We start from the raw sequence: 22,502 nt of genomic DNA, 5'->3' as shown, positions 1-22,502 counted from the left end.
TCGGTTGTCCCCTGTGGGACCCATTTCTGTTTGTTATGAATTATTTGTAGACTTCCCCTACTATTAAAATTAGCCTCGTCGTGCGTGAAGTCTGCGCAGATGGCGTCCTGGCATTTTTTGTGTTAATAGCACTCTTTCCTAACCAATTCTCTTTCCATTTCAAATATTGGAGACGACCATGCCCATTCTTCTGGCGACTGCAGGATGAGAGCTTGTCGTTCAGATGAGAGGCATGCATCTCGCAATGAGATCATTTGTGTTATAAATATCCCCGTGCCAGCAGTAGCTTTTGCATGGATATGCCTGGCGAACACACCACACACGGTCGCTGGTGCATGGAGCAAAGGATCAGCAAAATGCGGGCATTGTCCTAGCAGCGAGCACTCCGGAGAGATCCGCTGGAAGAATGCGCCTTCACTGCCTCGTCCTCCTTTTTCTGAATCACACCGTCCGCTTCTCTTCTGGGCATAGCGAGCAGGTAGCGTCTGCAGAACTACTTAAGGGTACAACAAACGAGAGCTCCTCAGCCATGCAGAGTCGTAGATCACTAAGGAACATGTACCAATGGAATAAGTCTGGGCCCCGCACTGGAAGACTTTATTGTAGAGTTGGAATTGGTTTTCATTTGCAGATTCAGCCTGATGGCAAAGTCAGTGGCTCGCATGAAGCCAATCTGTTCAGTAAGTGTTTATTCTAAATAAGTTCCCATGACAATGGCAGACCCTATTACATAAACACACTCAAATCATAAATAACACAATATGGTCAATGGATAGCAATTTTCTATGGGGGAAATAAACACAGAACTTATGCTTGCGTGCAACGTGTTCAATGGTAACTTCTAACTACCATTCACATAGATTATAATATTTGCATCATTGTTTTGGTTACAAGTGAATTGCTTCGACGAGCAAAGGACTGCGCATTTTAAGTTGTCATAATAGAATACACCTATGTAAGAAATAACGATTGCTCTAAAAAATGTAATAGCAAGTTGGATATTAATCTAGACATCTGTATAGGTTACATTTGGGATTTTATGTATATTGACTTTGAGGTCGATATATACTATATATGCCATATACTAAATGTTGACATGATTCGGAATGTTGTTTTTAAATATTGCAAGATAAACTAAAACATGTATAACGGAATGAATCCAAAATGTTCTGCAGCGTAATGTAAATATATCATTAGCTTACCTCCACGTAACTGGAAACGATGTTTATTTGCAAAGTTATTTTTGCCACAAAGATCGATTTTGTGATTTGTGTTTCCGGGGTCAGGTTGTCTGGCCCATGTTTCATTGTGTGGTCATGTTAAACTGCCAAGTATGTCGGTAACAGGTGCAGGCTATAGGGAACTGAGTGTTTGAAGTGATTGGGTGAGTGAACGGCATGGCTGTTTTGGCCCTAACGTGTTACATCAATACACGGATTGTCAATTATTTATTATCAGGAAATAACTAAACACAATGAATTTGTGATTTTTTAAAAAGTTGGAATAGGTCACGAAGGAGAACGCTTAGGCGAGTCATTGCTGATATGGAAATTGTATATTGACGATTTTTTAAAAAATCTTCAGCATGCCAATACCAGGGAAGTATAATCCACAGCAAAATAATACAGAAAAATAAAATGACAGGTATTTAACAATAAGCAAAATAATTTTCATATTTTACAACTTAAAATACTTACAGGCCGACTAACTGCATGGGACCTCCCAGTACTAAAACTGTTTGTGATAGCTTTAAGCGATTGCGGTCTGCGGGCAGTAGCCAGCAAGCATATTTTAGAGATTCAACAACAACGTCTTATTGTGAAATTTCACTTGCAGGTATTTTGGAAATATTTGCCGTGTCTCAGGGAATAGTGGGAATTCGAGGAATTTTTAGCAACCGATTTTTAGCGATGAATAAAAAGGGGAAACTTTACGCAACTGTGAGTATTATTTGAGGTCGGTGGCGCTATTCTTTAAAAGCTTCTGCAGAGCAAAAGAAAAAGTGTAAATGTTGAATGGGAATTGATATCAAAGCCTACTGGATGTGTCTAGCCGCTCATTCGAATGAGTGGTTCAAAATCAGCTTTATCTTTTCTTAGATGGACTTGACTTATTAGGCGTGGTCAACACGGCATCAACTTTCACATTCATTTTTCACGAAGTTCCACGCAGTTCATCACAAATCATCTAAGAAGCACTCAGTTATAAGAATTACAGTCAGTATTTTTCTGAAGGTGACTGGCAAATCACACCCTAACTATCATGATCTTCTTCTGCATTAAGCATTACTTTATTAAGTAACCGAGATCTGTTCTAATACTACTTGACGCTAAAGTGCACTCAAGCCCCCAAATGCATATATTTTACAGATACTGTGTGTTCAAAGGAAAGCAAGCCTCCCTGTAAATTTTATTTTTGCTACTGAAAGCAAATCCACGTTACATCTAGAACCTCAAAACTAATCTTGAAATATCTGACTGATTTATTAAATACGTGAAGGGGACAGAGGGATGAACATACGAACAGACTAATTAGGAGCAGGAGTAGGACAGTCGGCCCTTCGAGCCGGCTCCGCCATTCAATAACTGATTACTCCACATGTCCACCTACCCCATAACCTTCCACCCTCTTGCTTATCAAGAATCTATCTACCTCTGCCTTAAAAATGCTTCCACTGCCTTTTGAGGAAGAGAATTCCAAAGACTCAGGACTGAGAGAAAGAAATTCTCCTCATCTCTGTCTTAAATGGGCAACCACTTATTTTAAACAGTGACGCCTCGTTCTTAGAGTCTCCCACAAGAGGAAACATCCTTTCCACATCCACCCTGTCAAGACCCCTCAGGATCTTATATGTTTCAATCAAATCGCCTCTTCTAAATTCCAGCGGATACAAGCCTAGTCTGTCCAATCTTTCCTCATAAGACAGCCCGCCCATTCCAGTTATTAGTCTTGTAAACCTTCTCTGTACTGCCTCCAATGCATTTACATCCTTCCTTAAATAAGGAGACCAGTACTGCACACAGTACTCCAGATGTGGTCTCACCAATTGCCTGAACTGAAGCAAAACCTACTTTCCCTCGCGATAAACGATAACATTCTATTAGCTTTCCTAATTACGTGATGTACCTGCATACTAACCTTTTGTAATTCATGCACTAGGACACCCAGATCCCTCTGCATCTCAGAGCTCTGCAATCTCTCACCATTTAGATAATATGCTTCTTTTTTATTCTTCCTGCCAAAGTGGACAATTTTACATGTTCCCACATTATACTCCATTTGCCAGGTCTTTGCCCACTCACTTAACCTATCTAGATCCCTTTGTAGACCCTTTATGTCCTCTTCACAAGTTACTTTCCTACCTATCGTTGTGTCATCAGCAAATTTAGCAACTATACCTTTGGTCCCTTCATCTAAATATAACTTGTAAAAAGTTGAGGCCCCAGCACAGATCCCTGTGGCACATCACTCGTTACATCTTGCCAACCAGAAAATGACCCATTTATGCCTACTGTTTCCTGTTAGCTAGCCGATCTTCTATCGATGCCCCCTACACCATGAGCTTTTATTTTCTGTAATAACCTTTGATTTGGCACATTATCAAATTCCTTCTGGAAATCTAAGTACAATACATCCACCAGTTGCCCTTTATCCACAGCACATGTAACTCCCTCGAAGAACTCCAATAAATTGGCTAAACATGATTTCCCTTTCACAAAACCATGTTGACTCTGCCTGATTACTTTGAATTTTTCTAAATGTCCTGCTATAAAATTTTTAATAATAGCTTCTAACATTTCCCCTAAGACAGATATTAAGCTAACTGACCTGTAGTTTCCTGCTTTCTGTCTCCTTTCCTTTTTGAATAAAGGAGATACATTCGCTATTTTCCAATCTAACGGAACCTTCCCCGAATCTCGGGAATTTTGGAAAATTAAAACTAATGCATCAACCATCTCATCAGCCACTTCTCTGAACACCCTTGGATTAAGTCCATCAGGACCCATGGACAAGTCAGCCCGCAGCTTCAACAATTTGTTCAGTACCACTTCCTCGGTGATTGTAATTTTCTTGAGTTCCTCCCTCCCTTCCATTTCCTTACTTACAGCTAATACTGGGATGTTACTTGTGCCCTCAATAGTGAAGACCGATGCAAAATATCCGTTTAATTCATCTGCCATCTCCTTATTATCCATTATTAATTTCCCAGACTCACATTCTATAGGATCAACATTCACTTTGTTGACTCTTTTTTAAAAATATCAGTAGAAACTCTTAATATCTATCTTTATATTTCTGGCTAGCTTTCATTTGTACTCTAATTTTACCTTCTGTATCAATCTTTTAGTCATTCTTTGCTGTTTTTTATATACTGTCCAATTTTCTGACCTGCCTCCCATCTTTGCACAATTATAGGCTTTTTCTTTAAGTTTGATATGATCTTTAACTGTTTAGTTTACCACAGCTTGTGGGTCCCACCCTTGGAATTTTTCTTTCTCATTGAAATGTATGTATTCTGTGTATTCTGAAATATCCCCTTAAATGTCTGCCACAGCATGTCTATTGACCTATCCCTTAACCTGATTTGCCAGTTCACTTTAGCTAGCTCTGCTGTCATGCCCTCATAATTGCCCTTATTTAAGTTTAAAATACTAGTCTTGGACACACTCTTCTCTCCCTCAAACTGAATGTAAAGTTCAATCATATTATGATCGCTGCTACCTAGGGGTGCCGTAACTATGAGGTCATTAATTAATCCTATCTCGTTGCACAATACCAGGTCTAGTATAGCCTGCTCTCTGGTTGGCTCCAGAACATATTGTTCCAAGAAATTATCCCAAAAACATTCTATGTACTCTTCATTTAGGCTATCTCTGCCCATCTGATTTTTCCAGTCTATATGTAGGATAAAATCCCCCATAATTATCACTGTACCTTTCTGACAAACTGCCATTATTTCTTCCTTTATACCCTGTCCTACAGTGTGATTAATGTTAGGTGGCCTGTACACCACTCCCACAAGTGAATTGCCTTTATGATTTCTCAACTCTACCCAAACTGCTTCTACATCCTGGTCTCCTGAACTTAGGTCATCTCTCTCTATTGCGCTAATACCATCATTAATTAACAGAGCTACCCCTCCACCTTTTCCTGGCTTCCTGTCCTTCCTAAATGCCATGTACCCTTCAATATTCAGGTCCCATCTATACCATCCTGCAGCCATGTCTCTGTAATGGCTATCAGATTGTACTTATTTATTTCTATTTGTGCTCTCAGTTCATCTGTTTTGTTTCAAATGCTACGTGCATTTAGATACAGAGCCTTTTGTCCTTTTATTATTTTTGTAACCTCTAGCTTTATCTGTTGATTTACTCTTAGATTTTTTGCTCTGTCCCTTCCTGTCACAGTCTGTTTATCATTTCCCATATTTATACCTTTCTCTCTTGTCTTGTCGCTACTGCTTGATTTACCATATCTTCCCAAATTTGATTCCTTGCCCCCACTATTCAGTTTAAAACCCTCTCTACTTCCCTAGTTATGCAGTTTGCTAGAACACCGGCCCCAGCATGGTTCAGGTGTAGACCGTCCCAACTGTACAGCCACCACTTTTCCCGTACTGGTGCCAGTGACCCACGAACTGGAACCCACTTCTACCACACATGTCTTTCAGTCACGCATCAATTTCTCTAATCTTATTTGCCCTATGCCAATTTTCACATGGCTCAGGTAATAATCCAGAGATTATTACCTTTGAGGTTCTGCTTCTTATTTTGGCACCTAGTTCCTCATACTGACTATGCAGAACCTCTTTCCTTGTCCTGCTATGTCTTTGGTACCTACAAGTGATCATTCGAAATAAGATCCTTAAGAAAATTACTATGAATTATCTGACGACCTTAGAAATAAAAAATATAGGGTTTGAAACCCACGCTGTAAAAAAAAACACGCTGAATAAGTTGTACTGTTGAATTAAAAGGTGTTCAAATTGTGAAATAGCCTTGTCATCCTGCTGTTGTCTTTCAAAATGGGGGCATCTAAAAGATTGTTTAAACTTTGTTCACATTGCAGAAGCCACAATTATTTCAGTAAAAAATTATTTTGATATATACCATATGTAATTGCATCTGTGCACACAGATTCAATAGATTGCTTTGGAGTTGATGCTACATAAACAGTATTTGTTGCACATATATTACTAGCTACTAAATGTTACCTTCAATGTTGAAATTAGTGGATGTCATATGTCGATTAAGCTTCACCTTTAAATTATGGGCGAATTTTGCATTTACATTTTTGGTTCCTTTTTGCGAAATGTTAGCTAGATCCTGTATATTTCCTATTTAGGATTTGAACAAAATTAACGACACCGAGCAAAATTGAATCATTGGATGTCATTCGGAATTCTAAGCAAACAAATTGACAATTGACTTAAATTGCCTTCTGTTGGTGCTACTAAAATTAATGCAATTAATGCTAAATGGCATGTGACTGCGTACTCGTCATGGTTGGGTGAAGTTCTGTGATTGCTTAATAACTTTGGAAGTAGAGAGAGAATTCTGCACCCGTCAATGTGGCGCTTTGATAGAACTCAATCTATCCACTTTTAGCTGAAATGAGATAAAAGTCAATGGTAGAAATAATTCGACAATCCTGCCAAACCAATTCGCATATTAAGTTGTAACACTGCTCCAGTCTTTCTTTCTCTTATCTTGACTGGTCGCCTGACATCAGTCTTTTTTTTCAAAATACAGATGGCAACATAATTAAATCAGTAAGTGAGTTCAAAGGATATTGTATTCCAGCAATTATCAATCGCTGCACAGAGGAGATTTTTCTTTAATTCCTCAGGAGGATTTAAGATATTTTGAAATATTGCAATTTTTATTTAACGTTAATTGCAAATTTGACTGCACTGAGCGTGAAAATCGTACACGTCACACACGGATGATTTCGTATAGAATTTTTTTTAAACTCTATAATTTTGAGCCAGAATGGTGTAAACAAACTGCCAAATTTCATCTAAATTCCGAAAACACATGTTTCAAAGTCAATGCCAAAAATGGAAAATAGTAGACTATATTTTTCTTTAATATTTGTTTGGCTTGCTGGAGTTTTATTACAAATTCTAAGAGCTTCAAAAGAAGGCTGAGACAGGTGCATGTAATTTCTGATAGTTGTCAAAATGTTCAGAGATTACAAGAGACACAGTCACTGCGGCAGAGACGGTTTCCTAAGAACATTCTCAGATTTATAACAGTACAATGTTCAAATATTGCAGCATCCGATCAAAACTCACTCCATGTTAAATATGGTTTTAAAAAATTACGCCTATTGAAAACGCCTAAGTTGCCGCGGGTATTTTATGAGTAACTAAAGGCACGATTTCACCTACCGAATGTCAGTTATTATTTAACAGTTTCCGGTTTGAAGTTCTTGTATCTCAATAATTTATTGACACTCGCGACTCCAAAACAGCCAAGTGTGCAGACTCCTTGGGCAAACTACCGTTACATTTATCAACTACTGTTACATTTATCAATTTGATCTGGAATTGATGGAACGCAATTCTGCGCCTTCAATACACATATTGGAATATAGAATGAGGTACGTATGGATTTCAACTTTCTACCTTTGGAAGAAAGATATAAGAACCGCAGGCCATTTAAGACATCCATTAACAAATTGTTACATGAAGTATTCATTGTTGGGGACAGTTTGAAATCACCAGGCAGTTTTGTACAACATTTTGTTGGTAAATAGCTTTTATCAGCCTATACTGGAAAGAAAGGACCGCTGCAGCTGTTGGAACCTATCTTATCGCCCGAACTCGGATTTAAAAAAAATGAAAGTTATTTACATTCTCACTTCATAAACATGTTGATAGATTCACTAGCGATTTGGGGAGGGGTGGGTGGGCGGGGGAGGTGGGATTGGCCGTGGCATCTCCTGTTGGTACATTCAAGCTTTCCAATAGTTTTCAACCAAAGAATGTTTTCTACAGAAACGGATCTATCCAAAAGAATAGATTAATATTTTGCCCATTTGCAGATCTGGAGCAACACGCGAGAATCCACTCTTCAGCTGAAACGTGCACATTTTCTTTCAGAAAATACCGACCCAAAACGTAGAGATTTTTGTTTAATGGTACGCTTAGTATGTAAGTAAAATAAATGGGAAGTGTGCACTGAATGGATTGTTTCCCTATGTTGTGTGAATGCCTTGGTCCCTATTGTCCCCTGGATCTGTGCCCACAAAGTTTGGTAGTATCTTGTATCTGCAGTGTCACCAGTTACCGACAGGTAACTGCACTGGCAGGTCAATACATAGACCTATATCATAGATCACTGGGCGAGATCTACCACAATCCATAGAATATCTTTGAATTCTAAGAATATTGAACAAATCAAATACCTGAAGAAAAGCAAAATACTGCAGGTTCAGGAAATCCAAAATAAAAACAGAGAATGCCGAAAATACTCAGCAGGTCTGGAGGATCTGTGGAGTGAGGAGCAGAGTTGAGTTCTGAAGAAGGGTCACTGACCTGAAACGTTAACTCTGCTTCCCTCTTTTTCAGACCTGCTGAGTATTTCCAGCATTTCTTGTTTTTATTTAAGGTTTCAGGCCGTTTCAGCCTCTTTTCTGTTTTTGTTTCAAAGATCAAAAGGCCATTCGCCCTCACCTAGTGTGTGCGCTAAGAAGCATTTAAGGCAAAGTTAGACAAACACATGAGGAAGAAAGGACTAGAAGGATATTCTGATAGGATTAGATGAGGAAAGGTGTGAGGAGGCTCGTGTGAAGCATAAATATTGGGATGGATCAGTTGAACCAATGGCCTGTTTCTGTGCTGCACTTTCTGTGTAAACGCCATCACAATATTCTTGATAAGTCTGAGTAAAAGAAAAATACATTTTTTTGCTTCTGTTATAGACCAAGTTTACAGATGAATGCATTTTCAAGGAGAGATATCAAGAGAACAGTTACAACACTTACGCCTCGGCCACTTACAAGAGCGAAAACAATAGCCGAGAGTGGTACGTGGCTTTAAATAAACGTGGTAAAGTTAAAAAGGGGAACAGCCCTCGGGTGAAACCTCAGCACATTTCTACACATTTTCTTCCAAGGTTCAAACAGTTTGAGAAAGAAAAGAAGTTCAAAATTACTAGAAAAATTCCAGAGAAAAAACCGCCACCCAAACCTCCAAAATCGCCTCCTTCTACAAGCGTCAGCAGGAAGAAAACGAGCGTTGTCAAATATCGGCCAAAATTTCGTTTTGGATAGTACCGAATGGGTTGAACTCCTTTTATTTGGTTCGGGGGGCAGTGACTGTTGGAAAGCTGCTGTGGTGCACTGGGGATCACAGGGAGACAAGAGTGTCTGCTTCTGCAAAGAGACACGCCATTTACATAATCACAGCCTGCGCGCAGCAGTGGCAGCGTGGGCTGTGCATCTGACAGTATTTTAAATGGGTGCTGTATCAGCATTGGAAATGAGAAACTGTACGGGTATAATACAAACATCAGATTGTTTGTTGGGAGAACATATGTTGGCTTGTTTTCAAGCGATTTTTTTTATTGAAAAACATACTTTCTTAAATATACGTTCATTTTCGTTGGAAAATTGATTTGTGTTGAGTATAGTGCTTGTTTAACAAAAAAAAAATCACATTTAGTAAAGGAAGCAAACAACTTTTTCCCCCCTAGCAGAAATGTTGAATATGTTTTGAAAAAATGTTGAATCCTTCTTTAATTTGAAAGGAAGTATCCCTTTTCCAGAAAAGTGCCGTTCCTTTTCTAAGAACAAACAAGGAATTGTTTATTTTTTCTTTCTAAGATGGTGGGGGGGGGGGGGGGGGGGGCGGAGGGGCGGCATCACTGGTTTGCGATAACGTACATTTATTTCAACTTGGAAAGCACATGCAACAGTTCGTTTTCGGAGTGGCCATACTCCGGTGATGCACAACCCTTGAGCCCGCCTTTCTCCGGCGGAACAGGTGGAAGGATGGATTACAGACCGTCTATCAAACTATCATTTTGGAGTTCGGATGTTTAAAATATCCCTGCCATGATCCTAGCATTCCATTTCTTCCAGACCCGCAGGGAAGGGGCTGCTTGACAGGGAAAAACACACACATGCATTTGGGAGCCAGCTTCTGTCTATAGGTGTATCAAGTGGCAGACATCAACGTCATGGCCCATTATCACACACTGTCATCAGAAACGCTCTATTGGCAAAGATCCCTCCTGGGATTCATGTCGGGAAGGTAATGATTCCTGTGATAGCCATTGCATTAAAACAAATACCTTATTATGTACAAGGACAAGTTGTTCTGAGAGTTTACATGCTTGAGTTGCACATGGGAATCAAGTCTGCTGTATTTGCAGATAACAAGCATTGAAGAACATTCATTTATTGTGCATGCGTTCTTTATTTGAATACGTTTAAACGTTTTGAAGCAATATTATTCATATACCACACATGTATTGCTATTATGTTTGTTTACATTCACGACATTTGATTGTTGATGTTCTATTGTGATCATCTATTTACAAAGGTTGTCTCGTTGAATGTTGTCAGGTTAGCCATTAACACGTGTAAAAGCAGCTTGTGTACTTTCTCATGACTGTTTGATCTTATGGGCTTCATAACATAGAACACATGAGTACCAATACCGCAGAAAGTAAGTAATGAACGTTTATTAATAACTCTCTCAGAATCATATTTTCATTTAATGCAGTGTATCTGTTATTAAGAGCGATTGTAAAGGAGCCAATTCTTTTCCTATGTGTGTGCAGTGTGCGTTGCACTTTCAGTGATTCAGCTTGTATTTATATCGAAATGCCTGGAACAGAGAAAGAAACAATCCAATGCAAGTTACTGTGTCACTGAATACGATAGTTCCTGAATTTGTACTTCCTGATGAGCGCTACATTAGCGAAATTTAATGAAATGGTTCACACAAGGAAAACTAGGAAATTCACTAATGGTTAAAGTCGTTTTGGACATTTATTACCTGTTAATTTTCTAGGAAAAGTTTAGCCAACATAAGCGAATTGCTGTATGTAGATCCAGGAAATGTGATTCCATTAGCAAGTGCATTAAATCAATAACGTTTTCGGTATTACGTTCTTAACGGCAAGAAACTCGGTGGCAGTAAGTAACATACAGTATTTTCATGTCCTTCAACTTATTTTGAATCCAACCAAGACCAATTGGATTAACGAATCTTTTCTGGTTATCAAGGCTTGACATGAAGCGAGTTTGGGCAAAATAGTTCGACATTGTGGTGGAGAACCATACTTATATGCAGTGTCATGTCAGAATGGAGATGGTTGGATAACTTCCCCATCAATCACGTCTGGAGACTGTACTGCTGTTAAATCATTAGGATTGATTTTACACACATAATTTGTACGTAAATATCCTCCACTGAATGCATTTTGCTGGAAAAATTATCCATTTGTATTATATAATTTTCCTCCACTCACTGCATTTTGCTGGAGAAATCATCTTGTTTTTACCGGGTAGTTTCAGTCATGAGTTCTGTTTGCTGTAGTTCATTGAGACTCTTTTTAACTAGACTCTGCTGAATAAATAGACTTTGCTCTAAAATAGCTGTAAGACCTGCCATATGTCCCACCCGCCTACAACTCATAGACTGCCACAATGCAACTCATTGGCTAACATAGTGGTGTCAATAGACACATTGTTCAAAGATAGGCAACAACACCCATCCTCCAATCCACACACCCTCAGAGCATGGGATTGGTTAATTTACTTGTTCTCCTACGCTTTTTTCCAGTCAAGCTCAGCAGAAATTTTAGGAAGAACAATTTCAGCGCAATTCGTGCTGAACCTTAAATTATACAGGTGATAATACACATATAAAAAAAAATTGGTGGCCTTATTACATATTATAAAATCATGGAAATCAATGCAAATTACTGTCACTTTCGACTCCCTTGTCTATTCTCAGTGCAGTTCTTGATGTGCTCAGCATCTGTTTAAAACGAGCACTGGGAGACCTGCAAAATGCTCCTTGAAGAATTCCACCAGTTAAAGTTAAATTGTCCTTTAATTGACAATTCCATTCCGACTTTTCTACGTTTATTTCTTGAACTTTGGGCATTAGAGCTACCTTTTCAATTGCTTGGACTTGTACTCATCTCCTACAGCAGAATTTTTGATGCCACCAGTTCACCACCGCAGTAAGCGGTGCTGGCCATGGACATTCCACTGGGCTTGCCAATGACTGTGTCGAATTTGGAGGAAGGAAAGGTAGCTGGCTGATATAACAAGCACCTGGCATCATCCACAGGCCATCCAGGAATTATATCATGCAACCCAGACATAACTATTGGTATGTTGGAAGAGAGGTGTCTTTGCTATCTCCTCTTCAGCAGGGAGACTATCACTAAGCTGTGCTGTGCACTGGAGCCTGACTTACAGATGACACGGTGGGGGAGTACAGGACCAGGGGTCATAGTCTAAGGATATGGGGTAAACCTTTCAGGACTGAGATGAGGAGAAATTTCTTCACCCAGAGAGTGATGAGCCTGTGGAATTCATTACCACAGAAAGCAGTTGAGGCCAAAACATTGAATGTTTTCAAAGAGGAGTTAGATATAGCTCTTGGGTCTAAAGGGATCAAAGGGTATGGGGGGAAAGCTGGAACAGGTTACTGAGTTGGATGATCAGCCATGATCATAATGAATGGCAGAGCAAGCTCGAAGGGCCAAATGGCCTACTCCTGCTCCTATTTTCTATGTTTCTACATATAGAAGAGTTAAAATAGAGTTAAAAACCCCAATTGCAATTCACCTTTTTGATCCCACTGCATTTCAATCCACTACTGATGACCCTTGTTGGATACGTCAATTGTCTGTGTCAAGCAGGCTGGGAACAGCAAATTTGTAATTTCCCCAATTGAACAGAGGGAGCAACTAGAGAATTCTTTTTTTAATTCATTCATGGGATGTGGGTGTTGCTGGCTAGGACAGCATTTATTGCCCATCCCTAATTGCCCTTGAGAAGGTGGTGGTGAACTGCCTTCTTGGACCACTGCAGTCCATGTGGGGTAGGTACACCCACAGTGCTGTTAGGAAGTACCACACTTCTATCTGTGGTCTGGGTTCCCAAGAGTGTAAGATATTTTTGATGGTATCTATGTGCCATCTGGACAACAAATTACAATCCTGAGGCATATATAAGCCAAAAAGGATTTCACTGCATCAATGTCCATGTGGTCTTGGACCAAAGGACTACTACTGTTGTATCGTAGGAAAAGTTTATTATGGGATATCTGGTTTGACTATCCATTCGATGGCCTCCTGAGATGTCGAGTAGGGAAATGAGATTCTTCCTGTCATAGATTTTATTGGGTAGGCTGGTGTGATGTTTTCCATGGTTTGGAACTCATGGCCACAATTGCACTTCATCCCTCATCTTCCATCTGTAAAACAGGTGGCCACATCGTCCATGCCCTGTGTAGATCCAGTTAAGTGCTGTCCTCTGTCTTCAAGGGAGGTCAAAGCCTCTGCTGTTGAGTCACTTATGAGATCTTTTATAAGCACTTTCTTGGTAGGTCTTTAAAGTCTTTGTAAATGGGAAGGTCGGTGCTGCAGGTGACTAGCCACAGCAGAACCACCTAGGCCTTCCTTTATTTCCAGGTGTTAAAAGTTTCAACTCAAGTTTGTGCTTTCAAAGCCCCTGGTTCCCTGTTTATGATCTGAGAGTCTGGGAGAGCTAAGCCTATTGTTCTTCAGGTGTTACAACCTTGCATTCTGCTTTCAAAAGGATCTTTGATCTGGGTTCCTTTTTCACATGGTAACCAGGTCTTGTCTCTAGGTAGAGTTGGTGCAAGGTCACAATTCCTCCAAATCCTTCTTACACTACATTAAAAATCATTGTTTTTAAAAACATAATCATACTACAAAGTCCAGTGTTCATAACAATGAGAGATAATTGAGGTATCTTGTTCCCGGAGAGTGGCAGGAGAAGGCCACCCAGCCAGACCAAGCAGGCCTGCTTGGAGGTGACAGAGCATGTGAGTCAGCACAATGTTGTGAGGAGGACCTGCGTACAGTGCCATAAGAGGTTTGTTTTCCTTGTTCTGACATGGTGAGTGAAGCACAACACCCAGAAGATGGGCCTTCAGTTCTGTGGCCACCAGCAGACACAACCGCTGAGCAGCATGAGGGTGCATGGTGCTCCTGAACATGGGAGAAATATGTGCCCAGGGTAATTACTGACCTGTAAACAGGGCTCAAATTTCGAGTGCTACTGAGGAGCTGGAAACACTGATAAGTGCAACATCTCATTTAAGTGAGACGCTGAAATCTCTCTTTTGCCCTGCATGAGAAGAGGATGCACAATGCCAGGGAGTGAGCTCACATAGGTGGAGGAGTACCTCAGCTCACTATCCTTACTAGAATGGAGGAGGTGGTCCTTGACATCGCAAGGGTCATGTCCCATGAGGAAATGGACAATGGAGAAATGGGAATACCTGTAGAGGAGGGTGAACAGATATTGAATCCTGTAGATGAAGGGGATGGAGTGCATTCCTCTCTGTCTGACAGCATGCAAAATGTCAGCTGCATTCGGAAGTCTCAGCTCTGCAGAGTCATCAGCTGTCAGAGGTGAGTTCTCATGATCTCCTTCTTATGTTTCCCATGGGCCAGTTGTAGATGGGGAGCATGCCAGTGCCACAGAGACATCACTGGGGACCTCAAAGGAGATGAAAAGCCACAGAGCCAGCACTGTCACATCATCGAAGCGCACCCTCGACCAGCACAGATACACCCACTTCAGTGGGTCCTCAAGTATGATTAGAAAGGGTAGCACTGTGAAGAGCACGTGATTGAGCAAGAGGAGGTGAGAGAGGCAGAGGCAGCTGTGGGCAGTCCCCCTCAGGAGATGGAGGACAGACACAGCCATGCTCAGCTGGGGGCAGATACAGAGCCTCAGGAGTCACAAGCAAGGTAGCTTTACTTTAACCACATGTCAGAGTTCCTTGAGGCAATGTGGAATCATGGGCTGAGAATGGAAGAGGCCATTCAGCTCCTGTGTACCACCATGGCTCAAGGTTTTGAACATATGAGTTCCTCCATTGAGAGAGTGGACAACCTCGTGGAGAGCCATATGCAGCAGTACTCAGAGTGGATGCAGGAACAGCACACTGACATGCACAGAATGCATGCAACACGATGTTGCATTGACCAGTTAGTGGCGCTGATGACGCGAAGATACATTGAGTGGATGCCAGTTGCACCCCGGTTGGTGGTCCCCTCTAGTGATCCAGAGCACTATCAAACGGCTGAGGCAGTCACCGATGAGGATGAGGGTAACACTCCTCATGGGGCGCCATCATCATCATCTGCCTCCTTGACCCCTCTGACTAGGGACCATCTATGCAGCAAGGCCCTGTGATGGAGGCTGCCCTGCATTGACGCTGGTGCAGCAGTCTCTGGAGGTGCCCCAACTGGAACCTCCATGACGAGGACGACAACGACGCGCATCTTAGCTGCAAGGATTCACACACGTGCAGACTGCCTCTACTTCACCCGAGGTATCAAGGGGAGAACTGCATAGAAGTGGCCGAGCGCGAAAGCCATCGCGTTGTTCACTGCACTGAATGGTTCACTTGGGTGGCTTTCATTCATGCTTATGTGAATTGTAAACTTTTAATTACATTGGAGATATTGTACCATGATCCTGGATGTATGAGCTTCTATCCTTTGATGGCAAAACTGCAAAAGAGGGAAGAAGTGGTGAAGGAAAGCAAAGGTCTTTGAATAAAGACACTGACATCGCTGGAGGGATGTGTACAATGGAATATCAATAAGAATGGAACTATTCAAGGTTGTATATTTTAAGGATGTGTGATCACAATCAGAGCAAATTGAGTACCAGAGCATGCAGTCCTGCTGCGCTCAGGTGAAACTTGCCTGGATCAGATGTGCCTTAGTGTTCACGCCATACTGATGAGAACTTTGACTCTTGAGACGGCCCGGGCCACCTCCCTGCACAGCATGAGCACCACTCTACTGTGAATTTTCCTGCTTTTCCTGCTCTTCCTCCTTCTAAGAACTGTGTCAATCCAACACTTTATCCTCTTCAAGGTCCACACCTTTCTGGAGGGCCATGTTATGGAGTGTGCAGCAGACCACCACAATGCGTGAGACCCTTGCAGCAGTTTACTACAGGTGCCAGTTGACTGGGCCTGCTCAAATGGTGGTCCTTTGTTTAATTCCAGCGGCAGCAGAAAGAGGCCCTTAAGTGGCTATTAATTGGCCACTTCAGGGCCTCAATTGGCCTCTAGGCAGGAAGGCCATCTTTGGCCTTTCCCGCCCCTGACTTGATCCCAAGACAATGGGAAGGTGACGACCCCTCTGCCCCTGCCTTTCATCGCTATTTATGGGCCCCCCCACCTCCCATAATGTCTCCCGGGGGCCCATAAAATTCCACCCAACATCTGGAATACTGTGTGCAATTTTGGACATCTTGCCTAAGAAAGGATATATTTGCCTTAGAGGAGGTGCAATGAACGTTCACTGGATTGATTATTGGGATAAGAGAGCTGCCCTAAGAGCAGATATTGAGTAGATTGGGCCTGTAGATCTCTGGAGTTTGGAAGAATAAGAGATCTCATTAAAATATAAACAATGCTTAGAGTGGTTGACAGGGTAGATGCTAACGGGCCCAATTATTGGATGCATGGCCACCAATGGTGGAGTAATTAAAATCAGGGATGATGAAGAGGCCAGAATTAGATGAGCACAGGTATCTTGGAGACCTGTGGGGCTGGAGGAGATTACAGAGATCGGGAGGGGTGAGACTTGAAAACAAGGATAAAAATGTTAGAGTGGAAGCGTTGTTTGACAGGGAGCCAATGTCGGTCAGCAAACACAGGAGTAGTGGGTGAACAGGATTTGGCACAAGTAAGGACACGGGCAGTAGAAATTTGGATGACATCAAGTTCACGGAGGGTAGAATGTGGGAGGCTGGCCAGGAGCGCGTTGGAATAGTCAAGTCTGGTGATAACAAAGGTACGGTTGAGGATTTCAGCAGCAGATGAGCTGAGACAGGGCTGGAGTTGGGATATGTTATGAAGGTGGAAATAGGCAATTCGAGGGGTCAAATATGACACCAAATTTGTGAACTGTCTCAGACAGTTGCCAAGGAGAGTGATGGAAACGGTACCTAGGGACAGAGTTTGGAACGGGGATGAAAGACAATGGCTTTGGCCTTCCCAATGTTTAAATGGAGGAAATTTCTGCTCATCTAGTATAGGATGTCAGACAAGCTGTCTGATAATTGAGCAACAGTGGAGAAGTCGAGAGAAGTAGTGGTCAGGTGGAGCCAAGTGTCATCAGCGTACATGTGAAAACTAAGACTGTTTTTGGATAATGTAGCCACGGGGCAGCATGTAGTTGAGAAATAGAAGGAAGATGAAGATAGATCCTTGGGAGGCACCAGAGGTAATGTTGTGGGAATGGGAAGAGAATCTATTGCTGGCGATTCTCTGGCTACAATTAGATAGATAAGAATGGAACCACACACATGCAGTCTCACCCAGCTGGGCGACAGTGGAGAAGTGTTGGAAGAGGATAGTGCAGTCAACCATGCCAAAGGCTCCGGACAGGTCAAAAATGATGAGGAGGGATAGTTTAACTTTGTCACAGTCACATGGGATGACTTTGCAACTTTGATAAGAGCAGTTTCGGTACTGTGGCAGGAACGGAAACCTGATTGGAGGGATTCAAACACGGTGCTCCAGGAAAGATGGATATGGATTTGGGAAGTGACAACATGTTCAAGGACTTTGGAGAGGAAAGGGAGGTTGGAGATGGGGTGGAAGTTTGCAAGGACAGCGGAGTCAAGGGTTGTTGTATTGAAGAGATAGGTGATGACGGCACATGTAAAGTAGAGAGGGACAGTACCTGAAGAGAGAGAACCGTTAACAATATCGGCAACCATGGAGACCAGGAAGGGAAAGGAAGGGCAGGAGCAAGCGGTGGAGATAGGGGCAGCAGTGGAGAGTCCCCTTAAAAGGAGCTGCACACTCCAAATGCTGATCAGCTGGATGCCAATTCTGAACTTCTGGGGTCATCGACGAAGAGGACTATTTTGGGGCAGCAGCACAAAATGAGCCGGATTTTGTGCCTAAGGCGGGGATCCTGGCGCCAGGACGAAAAAGCAGGGGAAATGCCTCCTCGGCGAGCTGGAGGCCGCACCCCCCCCCCCCCCCACCCCACCCCACCCCAAGCGATTCTGTAGCACTGGGCCAATTAACAGTTTGACGCTGGGATCTTCGTCCCTTTAAAGACGGAGATCCTGCCTCCAAGAGCTGCTGGCCAATCAGAGGGCTGGCAGTTCAGCAGTATCACCAGTGCCACCGGGAGCAGTGGCCACTGCCAATACTGCAGAGGCCTTGCATTCAGGCACAGCGCTGGAGACCCGGACCTCAGCTAAGTGAGGTGGTGTCACTGGAACCAATTCAGAAGGCCCTGGCGAGGTTGGGTGGGAGGATTGGTGTTAAGTGCAGGGGACGGGGGTTCAGGGAGTTGCAGGTTTGCCCAGTGGGGGCTGTCTGAGGGCCACAGATTGCCCACAGAGGAGGGCACCTCACCCCCCACCCCAAAGGGAGGTCGCCTTCTTTTACTGGGCAACCTTCCCCCGTGGCGGAGGCTTTCCCTGCCACTAGCTAAATCCCAGTGGTGGCAGGAAGATGCCCTTAAGTGGATGTTAATAAGCCATGTAAGGGCCTCAATTGGCCTCTGAGCGGCAAGGCCAACTTCGGCCTATCTCGCCCCCGACTAAATTGGATTACAAAGGGGAGGCAACAGGCCCTCCGCCCCTGCTCCCATGGCAATTCTATGGGCCACTCCACCTCCAAACCTGTCGCGGGTGGCCTGTAAAATTCAGCCCAATGTGTGAGGTCTGCCAGCATTTCCAGCAACGCTGCAAACTATTGGAGAGAGATGGGGGACTCTGGCTCCAGTATGAGAGCCAAGATGTCTTAGACATTCGAGCTGATGTCCACGTCCATGGAAAGAGTGGCCACATGCATGGTGCATCAGACATGACAGGCAACCGAGTGCATGCTGGCCCTCATAATTGGCTTGCATACTCAAACTGCCACCTTGTGCAGAATGGAGCAAAGCCTTGCTTTGGCCATTCAGTGCCTTACTGAAGTGCAAGAAAGTGCTCTCTAGCCCTTGGCTAACAGGGGTGTGGATGGGCCATGAGAGGGAAGGTGGAGAAAAAAGAGATGCAAGTGGCGTTTCTGCTCAAAGAGCTTCCACTCCAGCCCACTTGCTTCCTCACTCCCATTAGAGTCTGACTGCTGCCTCCTGTCCCGATGGCTGAGTCTGCCCTGACACAGGTGCAGTCTCTCATAGCTCCAAAATCGAGAGGACAGCAACTACGAACATCTGAGCAGTCAAAGCAGGGGAACGAGCAGCCTGCCACTAGATCTGCTGAAGCCACAGGGGTCGCACCACGTAGGTATAATTGGAAAAAGAGAAAGAACATGTAGTTGCACAGGAGTAATCACTTGTGTGTTTAACACGGTGCGACATTGTCACATTTTGATCAATTTTTACAAATCATGAACTTTACCAAAATGCTATTGTCCCGTCCTCTCCATTGTTACTTGTCACTTGCCAAGTGGCCTTCAGTCCTGTGAAAAATAATATGACAAGATTGAAAGTGGAGCAAAGGGTGTCAGTGAGAGGGCTGGATTGTTGACTGTGGGACTGCTTTGTGCTGGGGGATATGGGAGGCACAAAGGGTTCAGAATTGATATGGCAGATTAGCTGAAGTCTGCCTGAAACAGTCCATCTCCAGCAGCTACATGAGCGACTACAGGTGGCTTGGCACATCAGCCCGCACCTCCTCTTGCTCCTCTTCCTTCTCCGAAGATGCAGAAACAGTCATGACCTTCCTCTTCCTGCAGATGTGTCTCACAGGTTCATGATAGGGGGTTGTGGGGGTCAGGAAGACTTCACATTCAATTGCCAAGGAAGGAAGGGCATTAGAGTAAATAGAATCAAGCTTCTCTGAGCTTGCTCTGATCAGCGATGAGGAGCAGCATCGGCAGGAGCAGAGGCTGACCCCTGGGCAATGGGGAAAAGGGTTGGGGATTGAGGCGTAGGAAGGCTGCAGAGTTTCCACCTTACACAATCTTCACCCGCACACCCCATCGCTCAGTCAACCCTTACTTTCCATTCTCCTGCCTTTCGCCAACATGAAATGGAAACACACAAGTCAGCCTTAGTGCAACAACTTTCCCAGTGCTTTATCGCTTAACATTTCACTATTGTTTACATCAAAAACACCCAAGTGGTCCACAAAGTGACCTTACCAACGCAGTGGTCTATGTTCACGGCAGCTCCTCCGAGTGCCTCCCCCTGTGGATGAGGATTAGGTGGAGGCAGACTGCTCGCTAGTGCCTGTCTGGGAGTGAGTTGCCCATGGCAGTCAGCCTTGGTGTGGATGTGCCATCGGGTGGAGGAGTGCACCTCGCCTCCTCAGCCCTTTCATGATGTCCTTGATCGCTTGAGAGGACCACCAGCTGGGGCACAGCTGGCATCCAATCCATGTCTCTCTGTGCCATTTGCACCACTGAATGGTCAAATGCTGCTGACATTGGCTTGCATCCTGTGAATGTCAGTGTGCTGTTCCTGCATCCACTCTGAGTGATGCTGCATATGACTTTCCAAGAGTTTGGCCACTCTCTGAATGCAGGAGCTCACATGCTCAAAGCAGAGTCATTGCAGAGCAGGAGATGAATGGACTTCTCCATTCTCATCCCATGACTCCACAGTGCCTCAGGTACCTCTGACATGTGGGCACACATCTCACACTTGTTCTCCAGGTAGAGCCACTAGTTTCGTGATTCCCGAGGCTCTGCATCTCTGCCCTGCTGAGCAGGGCTGTGCCTGTCCTCAATCCTCTGAGGGGCCATAGCCGACTCTGCCTCCCCCTTACCCTCCTGCTCTGATGTGATGTGTTCTTCACCCTGTGCCCTGTTTCTAATACTGCGTAAGGACCCACTGAAGTACCAGTGCACTGACGGTGGGTGCACTAGTAAAAAGTGACATTGCAGGCTCCAATACATCTTCCTCCTTTGATTCCTCAGGATCTTGTCGTAGCGCGGGCTCCTCCTCCACTGCAGCTAGCCCTGTGGGACACATAAGAGAAGATGATTATGAGACATTAGGACAGTTCACAGATGGCTCTGCTACTTAAAATAATGAAATGGCCTCTTAAGCATTGGCAACACGTTGCACAAGGAGCATTGCAATGCATCCCCTGAACATAGAGATGTTGAAATGTTTTCACCCTGTATGTGGCAGATGCCCAGTTCTCTGTCCCCAGCATCCCTGTTGCTTGACACTTTGGCCACATCAAGGGCCAGCTCCTCAAAGTACGTCAGAACTGCAAGCTGTTCAACTGTTCAACTCCAGTTTGGCCTGCAAGGTGAAGAATGATGCCATTAGGACAATGTCTCTCTCATTCACCACTTGCAGCTTTTCAATCATATACGCTGCTGTAGTTTGCACTCCAGCCTCCTGACCAACTGCACTAGGGTTCTGGTCTATGCTTTGGGTCATCAAGGCTGCTGAGCACACATCTCTCCCAAGGTCAAGTCAACTCTATGTGCCCCCAGGATGCTCCTTTCTTTTGCTCTCGGGTGACTGCTGACCAGGAGGCATGCCATCTGAGTCTATCTTTGCACTCTCCTTTCCAGACCTAACAAGGTAATTGAAACGTTTCATGCACTGCACCCAGTTCCTCCCCATCACTTCTCTGCTGCTGACATCGTTAGCCACCTCCGGCCATGCCTTCTTGGTGAGCCTTGCAGATTTTCTGTAGCCACTGGCAGGGAATAGAATGTTTCTGCGCTCAGTCATTGCTTTGAGCAGCACCTCCAGTGAGGCATCCAGAAAATGAAGAACTGCTCTGGCACAAGGGCCCTTCCTACCCACTGCTCACTGCTCAGGTCCTTCTTCCATTTTTTGGTCAAATGGCAATCGCAGTAATAGCTGCCACCCGCCCTTTAAAATGAGCCCACTGCTTTCTGAGACCCGCCTCCTTCCCGTGTCTGCCGCCATGCTAATTGTGCTGCGAATGTGACTCTGGGCCAAATAAGTGATTAAAATTGCAATGCATGTGCATTGCCACAGCAATGCAGGGTTTGGATCTGGAAGTTATCATGACGTCAGGATTCCGACCCAGGAATTGAAATCCCTCTCTATTTGTGCCCACCTGATCCAAATTGCAAGAGGTCTTCTTCCAGGAGGCTGCAAATGTCAGCAACCACCTGATGGAATAGTCTGAGCCTCCTGAGACACTGGTGTTCAGTCATGTCCAGAAAGCTGATCCTCTGCCTGTATACCCTTTGTTGGGGGGTATCACCTCCTGTGAGCTGGAGCTCTCTGTTCCTCCCATCTGTCCTGTGGAGTGGCAGGTGTTGCTCCTGCTGCTGGTTCTCTTTC

The 22,502-nt window shown here is 43.8% G+C and overlaps 1 protein-coding gene across 1 annotated transcript; it reads left to right on the top strand.

Moving 5' to 3' along the window:
- Nucleotides 1–406: 406 nt before the first annotated feature.
- On the top strand, nt 407–9,279 carry fgf5 (fibroblast growth factor 5). The gene is made up of 3 exons (XM_068015440.1): nt 407–680; nt 1,837–1,940; nt 8,929–9,279. Exons 1-3 carry the CDS (start codon nt 407–409, stop codon nt 9,277–9,279), a joined length of 729 nt encoding a protein of 242 aa, XP_067871541.1.
- Nucleotides 9,280–22,502: the final 13,223 nt, after the last annotated feature.

This window comes from Heterodontus francisci, chromosome 1, assembly GCF_036365525.1.
Source record: "Heterodontus francisci isolate sHetFra1 chromosome 1, sHetFra1.hap1, whole genome shotgun sequence".
NCBI classification, from domain to species: domain Eukaryota; kingdom Metazoa; phylum Chordata; class Chondrichthyes; order Heterodontiformes; family Heterodontidae; genus Heterodontus; species Heterodontus francisci.
This window is presented reverse-complemented; position numbering and strand designations above follow the sequence as displayed.

Excerpts from the sequence above, each read along its gene's own strand:
- fgf5 (XM_068015440.1), top strand. The coding sequence starts at position 407 with ATGCGCCTTCACTGCCTCGTCCTCCTTTTTCTGAATCACACCGTCCGC. Across the intron at positions 681-1,836 it reads GCATGAAGCCAATCTGTTCA|GTATTTTGGAAATATTTGCC; the intron begins GTAAGTGTTTAT and ends TTTCACTTGCAG. Across the intron at positions 1,941-8,928 it reads AGGGGAAACTTTACGCAACT|ACCAAGTTTACAGATGAATG; the intron begins GTGAGTATTATT and ends CTTCTGTTATAG.